At 32.3% G+C, this 21,310-nt stretch overlaps 2 protein-coding genes across 2 annotated transcripts; both read right to left on the bottom strand.

Moving 5' to 3' along the window:
* Window positions 1–10,618: 10,618 nt before the first annotated feature.
* On the bottom strand, window positions 10,619–12,396 carry LOC111894819 (RING-H2 finger protein ATL13). Its single transcript, XM_023890915.3, has one exon. The coding sequence runs from the start codon at window positions 12,146–12,148 to the stop codon at window positions 10,802–10,804; it is 1,347 nt and encodes a 448-aa protein (XP_023746683.1). The 5' UTR covers window positions 12,149–12,396; the 3' UTR covers window positions 10,619–10,801.
* A 3,534-nt stretch (window positions 12,397–15,930) lies between these two features.
* Window positions 15,931–17,742, bottom strand: LOC122195390 (polyadenylate-binding protein 2-like). The gene is made up of 3 exons (XM_042897259.2): window positions 17,708–17,742; window positions 17,183–17,645; window positions 15,931–16,185 (listed from the first exon to the last, which is right to left on the bottom strand). The coding sequence occupies exons 1-3, from the start codon at window positions 17,740–17,742 to the stop codon at window positions 15,931–15,933; spliced, it is 753 nt and encodes a 250-aa protein (XP_042753193.2).
* Window positions 17,743–21,310: the final 3,568 nt, after the last annotated feature.

Raw genomic sequence — 21,310 nt, 5'->3', positions numbered from 1 at the left:
GGGTTACGCTGCGCGTACCAAACATGTACGTTGGGCGTACACAGAGACCTCACAGAAACAGGGAACGCGACCCCCTACGCCGCGCGTACTGGGATTACGCCCCTCGTAACTCCCAATTTCAGACTCATTTGCTCTTGGGGTCTTAAACAGTTAAGACACACATCCAACTTCTAGATCTGACCATTTCCAAGCCTCTTAATCCATAAAGTTGGTGACTTTAAGCCTTTGCATGGCTGGACAAGTCACTAACACCCATAACATTCCATTTCTAACCCTAGAAAGCTCATAACTCATTAATGTCCTCATAACAACGATCAAGTTGGGATTTTTATGGATCTATAACACAAATATCACTGAAATGGGGCAGATCTAGGTCCATGGAGTCCATTGCACTCATAAAGTCTCCACCTTTGGGACTTTTAACCCTAGAAATGGTCCATGCAACATCAAACCAAAATAAAGAAGAAAGTTTTGAACTTTATACCTCTAGATGAAGCTCCTTCCCCTGAGGATCTCAGATCCAAACTTGCACTTCAAGCTCTAGCCTCCACAAGCTCCTCTCCTTCTTTTTCTCTAACACACCAAGGCACTTTTAGCTCAAAACACTCACACACACACTTAGGGACGAAGGAAGGCTCTATTAGGGTTTCACTCTCTGATATGGTGGCTGAGAAATGAGCCTTATCATCCCTTATATAGTGCACAAGCCAAATATTAGGGTTTGCATCTGGACCCTTTACGCCCAGCGTACCTAGGCAAGTCCACGTCCAAATTAAGCGCATGAGTAGGCGCAACGTACTCCCTAGTACGCCCCGTGTACTCATTTTCCACAAAATTCACTCAAGGGACAAACTTGACAACTTGACAAAAGAGAAGGGCTAAATAGCTTTACCTGAATTTCGGAATGTTACAAGCCTTAAATGGTTAACACAACTGTAGCATTGTATTGAGGCATAAAAGGTGTGTAAAAGGCTTTGTAAGAGATTATGGTGTTGAGTTGAGCCACTTTCTATAGGTTGCAGCAAGTGGTGGTGAGGCATGAGATTGGTTTTATGGTTGGCATCTGTTTGGAATGATCCTAGTGTCTTTTTTAAAGAGAATCGACGGTTAGCTAGAGGCAGCAATGGGTGGTGGGAGCTTACGAAAAGAATGGCAACAGGTTGTTAGTGGAAAAGGTGGTTTTTAGGAAGGGGCAAGAAATTGGTGATGGCGAGGCAAGAAAATTTCTAGCTTTTAGAAATAGAGATAGAGAGAGAAATCATAAGTGGGACTAAGAGTATATTAAAAATAATATATCAAGGTAAAATGATTAGTATTTATAATGAGATTTTATTGAAAATGCTTGTTTTTATTGGTTTAAATTTATTTTCAAGGATCACAATCCAGGCCATCTAAATCCTTCACATTAGATCTAATGGCTAATAATTCACCTCCTTATTTTTAAGACTTTGATCTTAAAATTTATGGGATCCATAATTATGTATGCATTATAAAGTTGTGTGTGTGTGTGTATATATATATATATATATACACACACACACACACACTAGAAAGGTTTTCGGGCCGTGCTAAGCACGACCCAAGAATATGGCTGAAGGAAATCTCTACCGATTACATCAACTGTGGCTCCATAACTTTAATTCGAAAAGGTGGAAAATACAATCCTCTAATCGGACAGAATTTTCACCACACAATCCCTAATAACGAAAAAGGTAGGATGCTATAGGAAAAGAAAGAAATTTTGAATGCTATAATACACACACAAATGAAATCATATCACTAATTCATGTATTTAGCCCAAAGACCATCAAGTTTTGTCTGCCAATTATCGTTCGTGATCTTTCCCTATATTAATATGGTACAAAGAAGCTGGCACCATTATATAGTACTATCGCCATTCACCACCACAAGTCCACCACAACCACTTCCTAATAAGAAAAATGCAAAGGCTATATTCATATGATACAAAGAAGCTGACACCATTATAAAGTGTTTGATTTGCACTACAATTCTTTCCTTGCGAAGAAAAACTCATTCTTTATTTTGCCATCTACAAAAATAAATGCAAATTGTGACAATCTTTTTAACCAAGAAAACAATATAATAGTTAAAGGGTAAGATTACCGCAAACACTAATTATTCCCGAGGTTCCCATTAGAGGAATTTTTTTTCTTGAGTTTCACTGCAGCTTCGATAATTTAGTACCCCATTTTAAGACTCTCCTTGTGTTTCTTGATAACCACAACTTAAAGTATTACACCAGACACCTCTAATAAAACCATCTTGAGTTAAAATTCTTTGGCGGTGATTGGCCGAATGATTTTACTTAAACACATTGTAATTAATCAGAGTAAGTAGTTTTGAAAATTACTCACTATAAATGCATAATTGACATTTTATGGTTTTCTTCAATTACCAAATGATCAGAAATCTTCATTGTATAGGGCTCATTAGAGAAAGTCCATGAAACTAATGAGAATTAGGCCAAACGGAAAAAGAAAAGTGAAACTTAACAATAAGAAAAACGGGAAAAAGAAAATTAAACACCTCCGTAAGGCTGTAAAGTAGTGAAATAGAATTATTACATCAATGCTTAAAATTTCCGACATTAACTTCTCTGTTTAATACTTGCAAAGGAGAAAGATAACCTGAATTACACCCTTATTTGTTGGAATCTTTGCCCGATAGTGAAACCGAGGATCCTTGCTTGGTGCTGCCTATACGAAGACATAAAAATTGACTTTTGAGATCAAGTCAATTTTAATTACATAAAGTTAAAATAAATTCCTAAACAATTGAAAAATAATAGCTAATAAATTCACGAATACCATAAGTAGAAGCTTTTTAGGTGATAGGATTGTCAAAAGCTTGATAATAATGATGAATTTAAAGATCAAAAAGGTTAATTCAAAGCGAAGATAATCATAAGTCAAATATGTATATAAATCGAGAAGGTTGAACTTTAAATTCAAATTAATTGGACTATTGCAACATAAAAGAGACTATACTTTGTCAACTAGAGTTTTCTATGCTTTGGATTCACAATGTTAAGGGTTTCAAGTTTCAACATCCAAATACTGGATCATCCTTAAACAACAATCATAAAGCATTAAATTAAAATTAAATCAAATTAGGGTTCATGTGGATGGTGAATGTATAATTATACATACTAGGAGAAAAAATAGTATCATCAGGAGGGTCGACAATGAAAGTCTTCACTGCCTTGATTGTTTCAACGATATATTCAAAGCGGCTGTTAGTCGACATTAGAAGAGGCACTATCGGGTCAATCTCCAAAATATTTCTGGAATCAGATAACCATAAATTGGTAGGGACGGCAAGAAGACGCATAGGAGAAAATAGGAAGCGCATCGGTTCCTCGAGTAGTCGAGTGCATGAAATCGCCCATGTTTGCAGAGAAAAACGTTTGTAAGCAATGTCTCTCAACATTTATGACGATCCAAAAGAAAGTACTTTAAAAGAAAATAAGAAATTAGACGAATCGGATGCATGCTCTCTTGAATCGACTTTGACGTTCATGGCGTCGTTTAGGAGCTAGATTACGTGGCATAAAGAAAACCCTCTAAATTTGATTTTGACAGCCCGAAAAAAAATAAAGCTTTTATATATATATATATATATATATATATATATATATATATATATATATATATATATATATATATATATATATATGTGGGAGAGATCACCATAGAACCAATCAAAAACATAGAACCATTTTATAATATTATAAGGTTAATATGGTAAAAAAAACATGTTCGTTGTCATTAAACGTAGGGAAAAAAATATGGTAATCTACTATAATAAATGAAAATCAATTTTGCCACATGTCAATCTCTCATAAGTTTTGACACTTGTCATTTTGTGATATTTTTAAAATAAAATAAAATCCACATGTCAATTTCTAGATTTTTCAATTTTTAAAATTAAAGTCACATAATATTTACATGTATATATGTAAAGTATTAAATATAGTAAATATGATAATAAATTGCAATTAATATGTTTTTTTTATTCCTTATTTCAAAATTTTATTTTAAAAAATATTTATTGTTTACATTTTGATATTTGGTCTTATTTTTAATCAACCCGTGTATTACACGGGTTTTACACCTAGTATATATATATATATATATATATATATATATATATATATATATATATATATATATATATATATATATATATATATATATATATATATATATATTATGTTCCCTTATAAACAGTAAAGTTCTTAAGAGTTTAACATAATTAGTCTTTTTTTTTTATCAAATTTGACACTTTTGATTATTTTTTAGAAATCTTTTAATATTCAAAGTTTGGGCACAAAGTTTTAAAAAATTAAGAACTTTAGTCCCTTTTTTAAAAACTTACTAAGCCCAACCCTTTATAGTAAACTTGCTTTTTTTTGTCAACTTTGCTCCTTTTTTTTTTACCCATTTTAACATTTTTGGTCATTGGAATAAAAAAAATTCCATTTTTAGGAACCTTTTAATATTCAAAGTTAGGCTACAAAACTTTAAGAAATTGATGGTCCTTTTTCTAAAAACTTGTTAATTCCAACCCTTTTAATTCTTTAACCATTTTCACACTTTTGATTTTGACACTTTTCGTCATTGGAATCAAAATTTTTATATTTTTTAGGAACCTTTTGATATTCTAATTTTGGCTTAAAAACTTTAAGGAATTGACAATTTTGGTTAATTTTCTAAAAACTTGTTAATTCAAACTCATTTAATTTTTTAGCTATTTTGATACTTATGGTCGTTACAGTCAAAACTTTTATATTTTTCCATAAAAAACAAAAAAAAACGGCTCAGTGCGAAGCCGATTTTTTCCGCTAGTTGTCATTAAACGTAAGAAAAAAAAAGTTTGCTAACAATATTGAAACGGGTAACATTAATCAAAGTAACGTTTGCTAACAATATTGAAACGGGTAAACATCAATCAAAGTAACTACGAAAATTGTTACACTGTTCGTTCTAGTTGAAGTTGGAAGATTTTTAGTAAATCATTGATAATTCACTTTTGAACATCAAGAAACATGTATCCATTCGTCGATCATCAATGGAAACAAAAGAAATTGAAATTGGTATCAGTATTGGCTAGTCGATAGGGACAATATCGACATCTTCATCCTCATCTTGTAGCAATGTTCTAGGTTCTTGTCGATTTCATAGCTTATCACGTCTTAACATCTACCGAGCAATCAAACGGATTCATAGGCATGTCCATAACCCTTTGTATATTCCTTTGAATGTTTATTCCTGAACATTCAATCAGATTAATATACACAACCATAACACTTTGATTCTTATATATATATATATATATATATATATATATATATATATATATATATATATATATATATATATATATATATATATATATATATATATATATATATATATATATATATATATATATATATATATATATATATATATATATATATACACACTTACACATGGACATATACAAATATACATCTACACACATACGTAATATGCATTAATGCATATATTGGTGGCGGAATGAGAAACTACACGCGATCATTGTTTATGGGTATACTTACGTGGTTAAAAGTTTTTTGTATAGAAAAGCACCACACCAGATTCATTCACATGCTGATAATAAGAGGTATAATATTGACTTGTACTTTTGGTTTATGCATGTAAACATGGGGATTATAATAACCTTTGGGTTTTGTAAGATATGGATCGAAGAGATCTACATATTACCATGTGCTATATTATGAAATTAAGGTTTTCATAGATAATAACCCCTTGGATATTCCGGTGCCACCGAATCTTGTTTTTTCCCTCAACAATCCAGGAAATATTACGTTGAAGTAATAGTTCCATATATTGAAAAACGTATTATGATGTGTCAAAACATTAAATAGGTTAAGAGTATAACAACCCAAAAATCATAAAAATTCAAAATCTTTAATAACAACCATAAACCATCATTGTTTTACAATAGAACCATTGATTCAAAAAAGTGGCACTATTGTATATTTTATTTAAATGAAAAATAATGGTGTTAATCTTAAGGGCCAGTTGTGTATAAGGTTTGCTCCTGTTAATCTTAAGGGCCAGTTGTTTATAATGTTTGCTCATTATTTAATAGAAAATAATGGTGTTAATCTTAAGGGCAGTTGTGTATAGGCATGCACAAACCGGTTTTTTTCTGAACTGGACCGGTTCAGAAAACCGGTTCGGTTCTGGTCAACTCAGTCAAAACCGGTTCACCCCGAAACCGGTTCAGTACTAAACCGGTCCAGCCTCAAAATAATCCGAACTTTTGTAAACTGGTTCGGTTCTCTAGAAACCGGTTCAAAACCGGTTCGACGGAAAAAAAAGGTTTTTTTCAATTTTTTTTTTGTTTTTAGGCTAATAACTGAAAAATAGGAATGATTTTTTTTTTGAATCTATTGTTTTTATTGTGTTTATCAAATAAAAAGGGGAGGAGTCACAGTAGGTTTTTTGGAAATGAATGGGGTGGAATGAATTGGGATTACACACTAACACACGTCCATATATATGCTTTTTTTTTTGCTTAATATTATACATATCTTTTGATGTATTAATTTTTTTTTTGTTTTAGATTTGATGTTTGTATATATGTATAAAAAGTTAAAAACATAACGTATGTACAAAATTGTTCAACTTGAATCAACACATTTTTTAGAGCAATTTTCAACCTTTTTTTCATCTTTTTTGTTTTTTTTATATTGGAAATACATAATACAACTTCAAACATAAAAACACAAAACATCCAAATTGTCAAACTAATACATCTTCAAACATAAAAACACAAAACATCCAAATTGTCAAACTAATACATCTTCAAACATAAAAACACAAAACATCCAAATTTTTTTTTGTTTTTGTTTTTTTATTCGTCATCCGCCATGTCGTTGCGTAATCCTCTCTCATACTCGATCTCTTCTACGGTGAGTGCCACCGACATTCCCATCGCTACTTCTTCCTCATGTACTCGTTGTTCGACATGCAACGATGTGTCTTCTAGTACTTCAATGTCTTGTATCATTTCCACGCCATCAAGGTAGCATTTCAAGCAAATGCACACTTCCACCGACAAAGGGGTTAGTTTTGTTTTTCTTGGTGATATACCTGCCACTAACAGAAAAAGTCGATTCTGAAGCTACCATAGAAGCTTGGGAGCTTAGTAGATCACGGGCCATAGCGGCTAGAATCAGAACTAAAAATATCTTTTAGCATGTCTTTGAAACTATCTTTTATAGTTTCAATGTTTGTTAGTCCATCTTGCACAACGAAATTAATGATATGTGCAACACATCGACTATGAAAAAAAAACACCATCGCAAATTGGTTTATATTTTAGTTTTAGTTGTCCAACCGCGACGGTGTTGTTTGAAGCATTATCAAAAAATATAGAAAAAATCTTTCCTTCAAGTTTATAAGTTTTGATCACACAATCTAAAATTTTAAAAAAATTTATACCGGTGTGCGGGTACTCAAACAATTCAAACGTAATCGTACGCTTCATCATTACCCAATTAGTTGGATTAATCCAATGAGCAGTAACACAAAGGTACGCATCCGGTAAACCGTGAGGAGCCGTCCAAACATCACAAGTTAAATTCACACTAGTTTCTAAAGATTGAAATTCTAAAATCATTTCATTTTTTGCAAGTTTCCACATTTCAATACAATCACGTCTAATAGAAGTACGACTCACATGGCAATATCGTGGTTGGAGAGTATCTTGGATGAGTAAAGTCAATCGTTTGTTGTCGAAGTGGTCAAAAGGCAAACATTCTTGAATCACGAACTTCGTCATCCTATCCCGAACTTTACTCAAATCGTAACTCCACAATGTTGCATCATTTGCCATTGTTGTTTGATTATGTCCCGGCCCAAATTTCACCGCGGGGCATCTTTTGGTCATATGAGTTTTCAATGTCGAATTTCCTTCTTCATTAAAAAAAAAGCACCACATTTCTTGCATCGCGCCCTTTTTGTACCGTTCGGCATTACACATAAATCATAGTTGCACCAAATAGCCGGATTTATATTTATTTATTTGATGCTAACAACGGTAGGATTGTTTGATGAATCTCCAACACCAATGGAAGCCGAATCCATTGTTTGAATTAAGAGGGTTTTTTGAACTAAGAAAGGTTTTTTGAGGAATGGTTAAGGTAAAGTGGAGACCTAAACATCTAATACATACATATACTATAAGGAATGGTTAATATGGTCAAAAAAAGAGCCAAAATTGGGTCCTTAACAGCCTCAAACGACTATATAGCCGTTAGGAAAAGACAAAAAAACGGTAACTCTTGAAAACCGGATCATCACCGGTTCAGCAAACCGGATTAAAAAAAACCGGTTCCAAACCGGTCTCAAAGGTAAAATGGGCGAATTGGTCGGATCCGGTGGTTCGGTTCGCATGCGGTTCGGTTCTTAAGGGAACCGGTTCAGGCCTAAACCGGTTTCCGGTTCAGCGACCGGTTCGGTTCCTGAACCGGTTTTTTTGCACACGCCTAGTTGTGTATAAGGTTTGCTCCTTATCAATAAGAAAATTTTTTCATAGGGACCATTTAAGGAGGGACAAACGAAAAAGTTTAAGGGCCATCCGGTGAAATTTTGCCTATATTTTATTAAATATGCTTGTTAATTATCAAAAAACGACTATTCTAGTCATTTACTTTTATTCAAATGAATAGTATATACTATAAAAAATTTTAGTAATAAAACCAAACATTACAACATTTACCTCATTACATGTGTTGTAAATTTGTATTAGCTAACTTAATAACTGGGCCAAACTGCACAAAATAGCTCATGTGATATGTCCAGGCCTATCTTCTACATCTTGGGCTCAAACCTTCATATAGTGTTAGTAACATAGACAAAAAGATTACTATTCAAGTAATTCAACTTCACACCAATTTTATTGTATATCTAAATTTTAGAAAATAATGGTTTCTGTGGTTTGATAGTTTGTAATATGTTGTAATACATATGATCTTTCCAGTTTAATGAAAGTGAAATGATAAGGAAGAGAGGGGACCATATAAGGCATAATGGGGCATCAAAAACAAATTGCTCGTGACAGCATTTAATGTTGTTTAGGTCCCCTCCTAATATTTATTTCCCACAAATTATGTCCAACAATTCATAAGCTTTCTTCATTTGAATACCATAGGTCGATAACCACATAGCCTACTCATTATTATTTGACATAGTTATAAGACTTTAAATGATATATATACTCAATGATCGGTTTAATTCATTTACTGATATAGTAATATGAATTTGCAGAAAATCAATTGGTACAATTTTATTGCTTCATAAAAGAACACAACTTAATGAAAAAGAGAGCAGTCTGCATCAGAATCATCTTTTTTTCTTGAAGTAGGAGTCATAATCAAGTATATGTCAAGACTTCAAGGCTCAAACCTACTTAGAAATAAACATAAATAACTACCTGCCCATATATTCAAATGAAGCTAACTACTCTTTGAAAAACAAAACCATATCTACCAAACTACCATTGTAGTCACATGGACTTAACAACAACAAAGAAGAAAACCTAGACATGTGTGCCTTCATAAAGGTATATATTTATGCATGTGTGTTTCAACGATATAAAACAAATTAGTTTTATCATCGAATTCAATGATTTGGTATCTTGAAACTCTTTAGATCTATAGAATTAAAAATAAGTGTTAGATACAAACCTTTTTTGAAGGGAGCTGATCCGTACACAACAATTTTTATCTATACATAACAATTGATACTTTAAAATATTGTATTGTACAACTATATAATGCATAAATTGTTATGTATGACAAAAAACTTGTTTTTAGAATTGTTATTCTTTCAACAACCTTAGTTATTGGACATACTGTCAAATGTAAACGGAACATAGTTGATGGTGTAAGAGTATGATGCCTACAAGAACTAAATCACTATCATTACTAGAATCAAAACTCACATTGTCTTTTGATACTCACATTTTTGCAAGAATAACAACCTAGAGCGTCCATAATTAGTACCAATATGGTACACGTTCAGAGACCATTAAGGGTTTGAATTGCAACAACCACAAAATGAAGTGTCAATATCAATGTAAGTTATGCAACTCAATTTACATCTCACATGATGATCGTAGGATTGAATTGTGAGATAACTCAAATGTTGCTCGAGTGATAAGCCTATATATCTGTTTGAGAATTACGAAGACAGATTTTGGTCTAGATTTTTCTATTTGAATCTTGTGGCATGAATGTGTGGAATTGAATCTTGTGATTAACTAATGGTCTGTGATTAACTAATGGTACATGATATGAGATTTAACAACCTGTTAAACGACATACATCATGCATCTTCACATTGTAACAAAAGTAACGGTGTGGCCAGCTAAGAGGTTGTTCGAAAGACAAACTTATATGTCTGTTTTGAAAGGTAAAGGTTTAGGTCTATATTTTCTATTTGAATCTTGTGGCATTAATGGTATCGATTTTCATCATTTTACTAACTAAAGACGTACGAGACAACATTTACTAAACTGTTCAAACGACATACATTACTCATCTTCGCATGATAACAAAAAGTAACTAATCACAAAAATGCATACATTATAACTTAAGGTTCCTTTAATCCGATCAATCTTGAATTCCTTTGTACTCCTAAGAATCAAATTTCCCCCAACCTTTAACAAAGTACACTCCACTTTATCTAAAAGAAAAATAAAAACGTATTTGGGACAAAAAATTTCAAACATTCATTGACGAAGAAGATGAATGCACCACTTTGTTTTTCTTGCCCATAAACCAAAGCAAACTCCTTTTTGCAAAAGATGGTTGATTTGATGTTGATGTTGGTAAATCAAGACTATGACAACTCTGTACTTCATGACTGTCATATCCCATCTCAGATACCTTTGCTTCTTCTCCGGTGACATTTTGCCGGAGCAAAAACTGTAGGGAGAAAGTGGTGGTTGATGGTGGCTCAATGGCCGCCGATGGTGTTGAATCTGGCTTCTCTTTCTTCCCTCTAAGCCAAATCTTGGAAACTGAAAAGCTTTCTTTCATTATACTGCCGCCTCTAAATGCTTCAAAATCTTTGAAGTCTCGTCTTGAATCGCCGCCGCATTCAGAGATCGCCGGCCGGTGACCAGGGGTGATTGGGAGGTTTGACTTTTTGTGAGATAGTTTCTTCACTTGGGTTCTAATGGAAACTTGTAAAGATGAATTGTCATCCATCACATACTCGAAAGAACCCATTGAAAAACACCTTCTTTCGTCAATGTTACTCTTCTCGCCACCGCCGACACCACCTCCGCCGCCGCCGCCGCCGCCATCCACATTCTTGAACTTCCCAAGCTTAACTGTAACAACTTTTTCCTTATTCTCCTCTTCTTTCACCTCGTTTTGACCCGAATTAACAGGGTCGGATTCGGATTGGGATTCATCAACACTAAAACGAGAACTCGCCCTTTGAATTGTGGGCTCGGCTACAATCTCTCGAGAACTCTCGTTACTTCCAGATTCAAGAACAAGAACAAATGGCGAACGATAAGTGTTTGGAGCATAATCAGAAAGCAAATTGCTTCTACAAAGAGGGCAAGTGGAATGAGATAAAAGCCACGTATCGATACAATCCATATGAAAAGCATGACTACATTTCGGCAATAATCGAAGCTGATCATCCCCTTCGAATTCGCATAAACACACAGCACAATCAAAAGGGTTTTTCACACCGATTATTGATTTGTAAGTGAAAACAGGAAGCGTGTCGATGAACGATTGGTCAACGCCGGAGTCATGGAGAGTGAAGAGTTGCTGTAACTGACCTTGAAGAGCAGTCACATTGTCGAATTCATCTGGGTCTCTGTTTGATGGTTTTATAAGAAATCTAACAAGAAGATGAAGCAATCCGGAGATGAAGAATATAACGGCGAGGATTATGATGATTAGCAGAACACTTGGACTCACATTGTCGTTGAAATTTGAACCGGAAGAGGCGGCTTGAACAAACGGTGGTGGCGGCGGCGGAGGAAGTGGTGGCTGAGTGTAAAAATACGGCCTTATGTACGGTGAAAGAAGAATTTTTCGATCCATTTCTTGGGGAAAGAGTGGAAAGTGGTAAAAATTGGAATTTTAAGATTAAATCATACGAAAGGAAGAAAACCCATCTCTCAAATCATATAAATCGAAAGGCCATTAACGGATTTTGAAGCTTTTTGAAGAGTACTTGAATGGGGAGACTCTGCAAGTCAAAGAGATAGAAGGAGAGAGAGATGATAATGACAGTCTGTATGGACATAAATTTTGCATCTATGAATTGTGAAAGCTTTAATTTCTCTAAAAAAAAATTAAAGAACAGACGAGCAATGATAACTTAAAAAATTTATTGTATTTATTACGGCATAAAATAATAAGGGGGTGTTTGGTTTAGTTTTTCAAACCCCAAAAGTCTTTTTTTGAAAAGTTATAAAAAATCAGGATTTTCTGATTTTTCCAAAAAGTTCATTTTCCTTATGTAAAAACTTCAAAAGTAACTTCTAAAACTAGTTTGTCAAACATCTTTTGTTTTTTTTTTTTTTTTTCAAAAAGAACTTTTAAATATAAAAAGCTAAGCCAAACACCCCTAAATACCTAAATATATACATATGAATACTATTACATTCTAATTTTTTAATATATGAATACTATTACATTCTAATTTTTTAATAGTGTTTTTTTAAGAAAAAAACAAAAACGACTATAAACGAGTGAATATGAGTTACCTTTGACATATTAGTTGTGAAAGGAGCTGCAACATTATAAATTAATCGATAAAAAATAATGTTTATTAAAATTAGTTGATAAGCTAAATGAAAAATATAAAAACATTTATCAGAACATGTTTTTTAAAATTAATTAAAGTGTTTTTGGCCCGACAAATATTAAAGTTTTTTAAAGTTTGAAAATAAACCAGCTATAACAAATTAAACACAGCCTAAGCTTTAGTTTAGTTTTTAAAGCAAAATTTACATTTATGAAAAATTAAGACGACAAAAAAGGTCAGTATCCAAATATATATGTATATTAATTAAAATCATACATAATTTGAGTAACTTTTGTTACGTTATGGACAAATATCATAGTAAACATTTCAAGGATATCATAGATTATGAATTATATTGTTTTCTATTTGATTAGACAAATCACGTTTTCAGATTTAAAGATTAATTGATAAATTTCTAAATTATGCACCTTAACAACATATAAAATATAATTAATAATTAATATTACAGCAACTTAATTGTGCATTTAGTCATAAGTTGACTTTTCAAATCTGAACCACCCAATAGCATAACACCCCCACATCAATGCACATTTAATACGCACTAAATATTTTAATGGCTCAACCAATAATAATGTTTAAAAAACAATTAACATAATTATAAGAAACTACATAAACTATTTCACGAAAACAAAATCTTGGAATTTGAACTATTTATGCTTCTTTTTTCTTCTACTACAATTCCCTTTTCACACTTCTAGGTCACCTTTTATATTAAATAGTTTTAATTTATTAGTACATATTTCTTGAAATTGAAGAATTTAATTTTAATATGCAAATACTCAAATTGGGTATGGACTATGGACTGTGATTTGGGAGAAACAAGGAAAGTCAAAGTGAAAAAAAAGAGTGGTAAAATAAAAGTCAAACTTCTGTGAATTTGTCATATTATGTAAGAAAACACAAACCCCACGTCAAGGAGAAGATCTCGGATTTTATGCACCTTTTTGGCAACATGCAAAAATAATTTTGATATTTTTAATTTCAATAAACTATAAAAAAAAGCTTATTTATAAATAAATATTCACGTAGCTTATATAAACTATCTAATTTAACCGACATCTATAAACATGTCATAATAATGATAATATAAGTTTTTTAAGTCGTTGGTTTTTGAAAAGAAAACCTACCTTACACATTAAAATTATCACAAAAGAAATACATTTTGTAAGAGAAAACGATTTAGGAGAGTAACTATCTTTTATCTTTGTTCATATATTGACAACTTTTTTTTTGTACATATAAAACCAACTAACTTATTTTACGTATTCATTTTACATCAATATTACCGGCTAATGTTTGTTTTAACCGGTTACTCATATTAACTCATTTAAAAGAAATTACGTGACATATGATGTGTTCATTACACCCTTTGTTCAGAATCAACTTCATTTAATTAGGGTTCCTCACAAATACTCCTAAATCGTTCCAGATTAATTAACTATTCTCAAAAATCAATCGATCGAAGCAGTAGCAGCTCATTGTTTGGAATTGAAGTTGGGACTTAAAATCATCAACTGCAAATTTTCACTACACTGGAATCATCTAACACTATGTATCTCACTGTAAATTTTCACTACAATGGAATGTTTGCACCAAACCCGTTAGCATACTTAGACCCTATAAGAATGTCAGTTCGTGATGTGGATTTTAGTGGCATGAACTATACAGGAATTTGTGTTGTGGGCTACAAAGATGACAAGAGGAAGTTGTGATAATTTGTATTATTGTAATAGTCATGAAAGATTGGCAGAGGGTATTAGAAGAATCGACAACAATGCTGATTATTTTGAGTTTATTGAAGATGGTTACATGGCTAAGAACGAGCTAAGAATGAATGTCTACATTGACCACCAAAATGAACCTATTCTTGACTGGGTCGATAAGGAGGTGTTAACAGGTGACGATGTGTCTAAGTTGGTAGCAGATGATGATACAGAATCGTATATTTCAGAAATAATGGAATGTGAGCATGAACCTGATGAAGAGGTGCATACTTTTGACAAAACACTTCATAATGAATTTTTGAACAAGTTGTGTGGTAAACCCATTCCTAATAGTACTCAAGAAGAAGTAAATGATGATGATGATGAAGTCAGTGATGAAGATGACGAGGTTGTGTTCCCTGTCTTTGATGAGAATCAAGAATGTGATAAAATGGTCCTATTTTTAGGTATGAAGTTTTCCAACCCAATGGAATTGAAGCTATGTCTAACCAACTATGCCATCAAGAATGGGTATGATTTATGGTATGAAAAAACTGATCGTCAAAGGTTGTTGGAAAAATGTTGTAAACATAAGAAAAATAAGAGTTGTCCCTTTAGGTTATGGGCAGCCTGGATGAAGAATGAGAGGTCTTTTCAGATTAAGTCCTAGTTGATAGGCATAACATTGAAGTTCTTGAAGTTGATGTAGAAGCTAACATTGAAGTACCTGAAGTGGAGGCTAACATTGAAGTTCCTTTCGTTCAAGATAACATTGAAGAAGAGGTTCAAGATGAAGTGGAACATTAAATTCAAGTTAACATCGAAGAAGAGGTTCAAGATGATGTGGAACAAGAAATTCAAGATAATGCAAAAATTCAAGTTAGGAAGAGGACAAGAAAAACTTCAGAAACAATTACAAACATTATGCTAGGGAAGAACATAGGGAGGAAAGACGGAAGCAGTGATGAACACCCACTGGAGATTTGATTTTAATGTCCTGTTTATATTTTTGCACAACTTTTGCTATGCATGTTTTGGAATCTTGGGTGTTGTAACATCTTTTCGCACAATAGGAAAAACTTGACACGTCTTTTGGAATGCATGTTTTCTGATGTATGTTTGGGAATATTCTGTATTGTAAGGTACTTTAACATCTTTATTTAAGTACAAGTTTACTTAGATGTTTGTGTACATTTTGGTAATGTCATTTGTCCTGTTTATAATGTCATTTATGTTCCATGTCGTTAACATCTTTTGCACAAGTTCATTATATATCAAACTTTAGTCATGATACATCGATGTTACATTAAATCAAACACATGCTTTAGTCATGATATGTCAAACTTTCATTACATACAAAACTTCACAAACAATGCAACTTTATGAGTAAACAACTTACATTTGACTTTGTCCAGTTCTTTTCTGAACACCAAATCCAAATTCTTTTCTTCTTCCAACTTCTTCCTGCATATACTAATTTCCTTTTCCAAATTTCCAAGCTTCAATGTTAGGTTGTAGATTTGTCCCAAATTGCTATTTTTCTCTACTGTGTAGTCATCCTCTTCCAGCCATTCCAAGAAATTACATTTTAGAGTTCTTGCACTCTTCAAGAAAAGTATAAAAAGGTTAAATTGGAGAGAATATGAAGAAGAAGATTCGGTTAGGGATATATATATATATATATATATATATATATATATATATATATATATATAGGGTTAGGATCAAATATGAATCACAAATATTGTGTGAATGTATGACCAAATCTTAACCATTAGATTAAAAGAATGAAATGTTATGATCTTAGGGTACATCTTATTTAAATGGACTAGCATATACTATATAATTACATTTAATTAAGTATAAAGGAAAATATGATATTTAATAAAGAGAGAGAAATAAGAATTGTCTACATTTTAGGCAAGTAAGTTAAATTAATTAATGAAAATTAAATCAAATCTCATATTTTATTCAATGTATTTAAATTAAATCAGATTTTTTTATAAAACGGTTGCATTCAACACATATTTTGATTCATACATTCTAAAAGAATATGATTTCATTAATTAGTTTTTTGATTCTTTGATTCTAAAAGAATCCATTGAGTAATCTTAAAGAATATACCTCAATTATTAGACAATAACCTATCATTCTTTAAGAAAAATATATTGCAATACAATCTCTAATACATTCTATAAAGAATATGATTTCATTAATTAATTTTTTGATTCTTTGATTCTAAAAGAATTCATTAAGTAATCTTAAAGAATATACCTCGAATATTAGACAATAACCTATCATTATTTAAGAAAAATATATTGCAATACAATCTCTAATATATTCTATAAAATGAGAATCACTTTTATAACACAAAACAAGAATATATACAAAAATTAAAAAAAATATACATAACCTTTTATACTACATTTTATAAGAATATGTTATCATTTGTGAAGAATATACATAAAATTTATAAAATATAAAACATTCTTAAAGAATTTTTTATCATTCTAAAAGAATATGTTGTCAAATCTTTGCTTCGATTCCTCAATGACCATAGAAACGGAAAAACTAAAGTTGTATGGATTGTGATTTATCAACCGCCTCCTTCATACTCTTTTCAAATCTTTGCTTCAATTCCTGTTCCCTTTCGTATTTCTTATGTGCTTTTCCAACATACCATTCTTTGTTATCAAATTTCTGACCATTAAGCCCTTCCACTGCTTTACCAACATTCTCAAAATTAACAAATCCAAAGCATTCGGAGTTCCCTTCAGCATCCCTCATCACAACAACACTTGTCACAGTTCCAAATTCACTAAATGTCTTGTTTAGATCATCATATGTTGTTGATTCGGACAGGTTTTTGACATAGACATTAGTAAACTTTGTCTTGTCGACAACTAGTTCTCTTTCTTGTTTGCGCAAAAAGGGTCCCACGTATACTTGTTTGTCGTTTAAAAGCATGTCCTTTAGTTTTTCAATGGCTTTTTGTGCAGATTCTTCAGCGTCGTATTGAACAAAACCATACCCCTTTGATTGGCCACTAGAATCTGTCACAATCCTACAGGAGAGAATATTGCCAAATATAGAGAATGTGTCGTGTAAGGCCTTTTGGTCGATTGCCTTATCAAGAATCTGTTTTTTTTTATATTGTTCATACAAGTCAGTAGGTAAAGAAGACTATAAGAAAGTGGAAACAGTGATTAATAGATTAAGGTTTTTCTGCTTTGAATACCTTGATAAATATGTTTCCAGAGCCACTTTTGCGTACGCTTGGGTCTCGATGAGAATACATTATTCTGATCGCCTTCCCATTCAAAGGTGTGAAGTTCAGTACCTCCATTGCCCTTGCAGCTGTCATCAACATAAAAAGAGGAGTAAGAACTAATGCTTTCAACAGTGTTGACATCATAAGGAATTGCAATATCTAACTATGAGAAGGTGAATTTGTTAAACAGCACTAACCATCTTGAGGATTCGCATAGTTGACATAGCCATAACCAAGCGATCGTCGAGTCGACAAGTCCCTACAAACTCGAACAGAAACCACTTGACCTAACTAGTTAAATAGATCATACAACTGCGAATCCATCACATTCCACTCCAGATCCCCAACATACAATGAAGTCGGCACAAACTGCTAAGCACCAGCAGGAGCAGCACCACCAACACCAACACTCACTGCCTGAGGTTGAACTTGAACCTGAGCCGCCATCTCAAAACCCTAGAAATATTTACCTTTTCCCCAAATTTTTTTGATTTTTTTGGCTTTTTTAACTTCCCTCTCCCTTTATTGATATGAATCCAAACCTAGATAGATAAATAGCCTGCAAATCAGAAAGCCTTTCCAACTCCGAACAAAGCAAACCACAGAAACCCTAGAAACTCCCAACTCTTTTTGTTGTTTTTTTAAATAAGATAGATAGAGAGATAGGAAAGGGAACGATATGAATATAAGGATAGATAAGTCGGAGATCCGGCGGAGGAGAGAGAGGATGTAATTATATAGTATATGCGAGTCTATGTAAATAAGATGTACCCTAAGATCACAACATTTTATTCTTTTAATCTAGTGGTTAAAATTTTGTTATACATTCACACAATAATTATGGATTATATATGAACCTAACTCTCTCTCTCTCTCTCTCTCTCTCTCTCTCTATATATATATATATATATATATATATATATATATATATATATATATATATATATATATAAAACAAAAAAAACTGATTTGCCAATAAGTTTTGACAAACTCGATTTTTTTTTCCCGGGATTGTCGGGTGTTCTTGAAATCTTCACACGTGATGGCATGTCGCACTTACATGGATGGTTAGCTTGCAATTCGACATTGCGTTTGGAAGAGGCAGATGAATCATAAGGACAATCCATTGTCGATCTAGGGCTTTAACGTATGAACGAACCAGATAACACCCTTTATATAATGAACTGATGTGTACTATGTCACGTATATGCCACGTATTATCTTGTGTATGCCACCCAAGCCTTGATTTAGCCACATCAGCTGAAACATACATTAGCCGGTAATATTGGTGTAAAATGAACACATAAAACAAGTCAATTGGTTTTATGTGTACAAAAAAGAAGAAGTTGTCAATATGTGAATAGAAATAAGAGATAGTTACCCTCCTAAGTCATTTTCCCCATTTTGAAATGTGATTACGAGTTTGAAATATTAATTTCTTACAAACAAATCATTAAAATTCGATTGTATCAATCTTGTTTTATTAATATTAAAATCATAAAAATAAAATATTTTGCAAAAAGGCTACAAAAGTTAGGGGTGGCAACTCTCGACCCAACCCGTAACCCGACACTGACCCAACCCGAAAATAGACGGGTTTGGGTTGAGATTTTTGACCCGTCAACCCACTAACCCGTTTATTTCATGGGTTGGGTTGGGTTATCTGTTTGGGTTCGCGGGTCAACCCGCCAACCCGTATATATATATATATATATATATATATATATATATATATATATATTAAATTTGATTTCCATCCGTATTCGTAATATTCTGTATCATTGTATTTCTTTCGTATTCGTATGTGAATAATCTACATTTACGGTTCGTTAATTAAAAAAAGAAAAAAAATACATGTCGTTATTTCATGAGTCACGAACGAAGAACACATCTACTTTCTATGAATCTTTTCATTTTTCATTTTTATTTGGATGTTATTGACTTTATGAATTTATGTTGAAAACGTTTTTTTATGTTAATTACTTTAACCATTTTATGAATTTATGTTGAAAAAACATGATTTTTTAAAATGTGTTGTTTATTTATTTAACGGGTTATATGGGTTGGATTTGACTCATTAACTTGTGAACCCTCGAACCCATATACTTAAACGGGTTATATGGGTTGGGTTGGGTTGAGGTTTCCAACCCACCAACACGTGACCTGACAACCCGTCAACCCATATATTATATGGGTTGGGTTGAGTTTAAGTTTTCTGACCCGCCAACTCGCTAACCCGTGACCCACCAATCCGAACTCAACTCAATTGTCAGGCCTAACAAAAGTGCTTGCATCTAAAAAGATCTAGGCACAAGCATCAACGATGTCTCAAAATTTATTTTTATAGTAAATAATTAAATTGTGTATGCGGAAAATTGTAAAAAAATGCACATATGTAATGAAAAGAACATAAAAAATACCATATGGAATATTAGTACTTGAAAATGAATTAGTACGATTTTATATATTAATACAGTCTCTTATATTCTTATGACATATAAGAGACAACTCAAGCAAGATTTTAAAACCACTAAGGCCATTTATATAACGAAAAAAAAAATAGGAATGAAACTTACAACTCTGAGAAACTATAAGGATCATTTATCTTATTTTATCAAAATAATTTTTTGGTTAGTAAAAATGATGTTCAACTAATATGGAAATTAAGGTATATTTTATATCAAGGCAAAGGTATATTTTATATAGTTTCAAATAATCAACTACTTTAAAGACGTTTAGTGTCCACCCATGTTTTTTTGTCAACAACATGTCGTACATAAGATATGTTTCATTTAATGCTTGAACGAATATTAGTGTTGCCTTGAACCTTATCATGGTTTTTGACATTATGACATATAAAACAAATGGTGCCAATCTTTGATAAACAAGAACGTGAGTCGGTTTCTTGCTTGCAAGAAATTTATCAGCATTATTGTTTCTTATAATCTGTACTCATCTTTTGTTGGTCATTGGTTGCATTATATCATATGTTGGTGCTACTTCTTGATCAACATAGCTCGTGACTTTAAATCTTCAATATAGAGATTATGTGTTGGTTCTTGACGTACAAAAAATGTCCTAAATACTATAGACAACCTATTATTATACCTTCTAAAACACTTCGAAAAGTTCTAACCACTTCATAGAAAATTGGATGTCACAAAATAAGGTATTGACATAGATTATATTGCTTATAGGTTACTAGTTTTACACAAGGAAAGTTATTACATGTTGTTATCATCAAATATGTTAACACATTTTTTTTACTAACAAACTCTCCTTATTTACTCATGTTAAGAAAACTCATTTGTTCCAAAATGCATTTGTTTGAAAATCAGAGTAATATAAATAATGTGGAATCTCCAATGTTGTTGATGAGTATGTACATCCACATCTTTGTTTTCCCACGATAATCAATGGTACCTGAAAAACATTTAATCCACAACTATAAGCCCAAG

This window comes from Lactuca sativa, chromosome 8 (genome assembly GCF_002870075.4).
Source record: "Lactuca sativa cultivar Salinas chromosome 8, Lsat_Salinas_v11, whole genome shotgun sequence".
Lineage (NCBI taxonomy): Eukaryota > Viridiplantae > Streptophyta > Magnoliopsida > Asterales > Asteraceae > Lactuca > Lactuca sativa.
The sequence above is the reverse complement of the archived record's forward strand: the minus strand, read 5'-3'. Positions and strand labels throughout refer to the sequence as shown.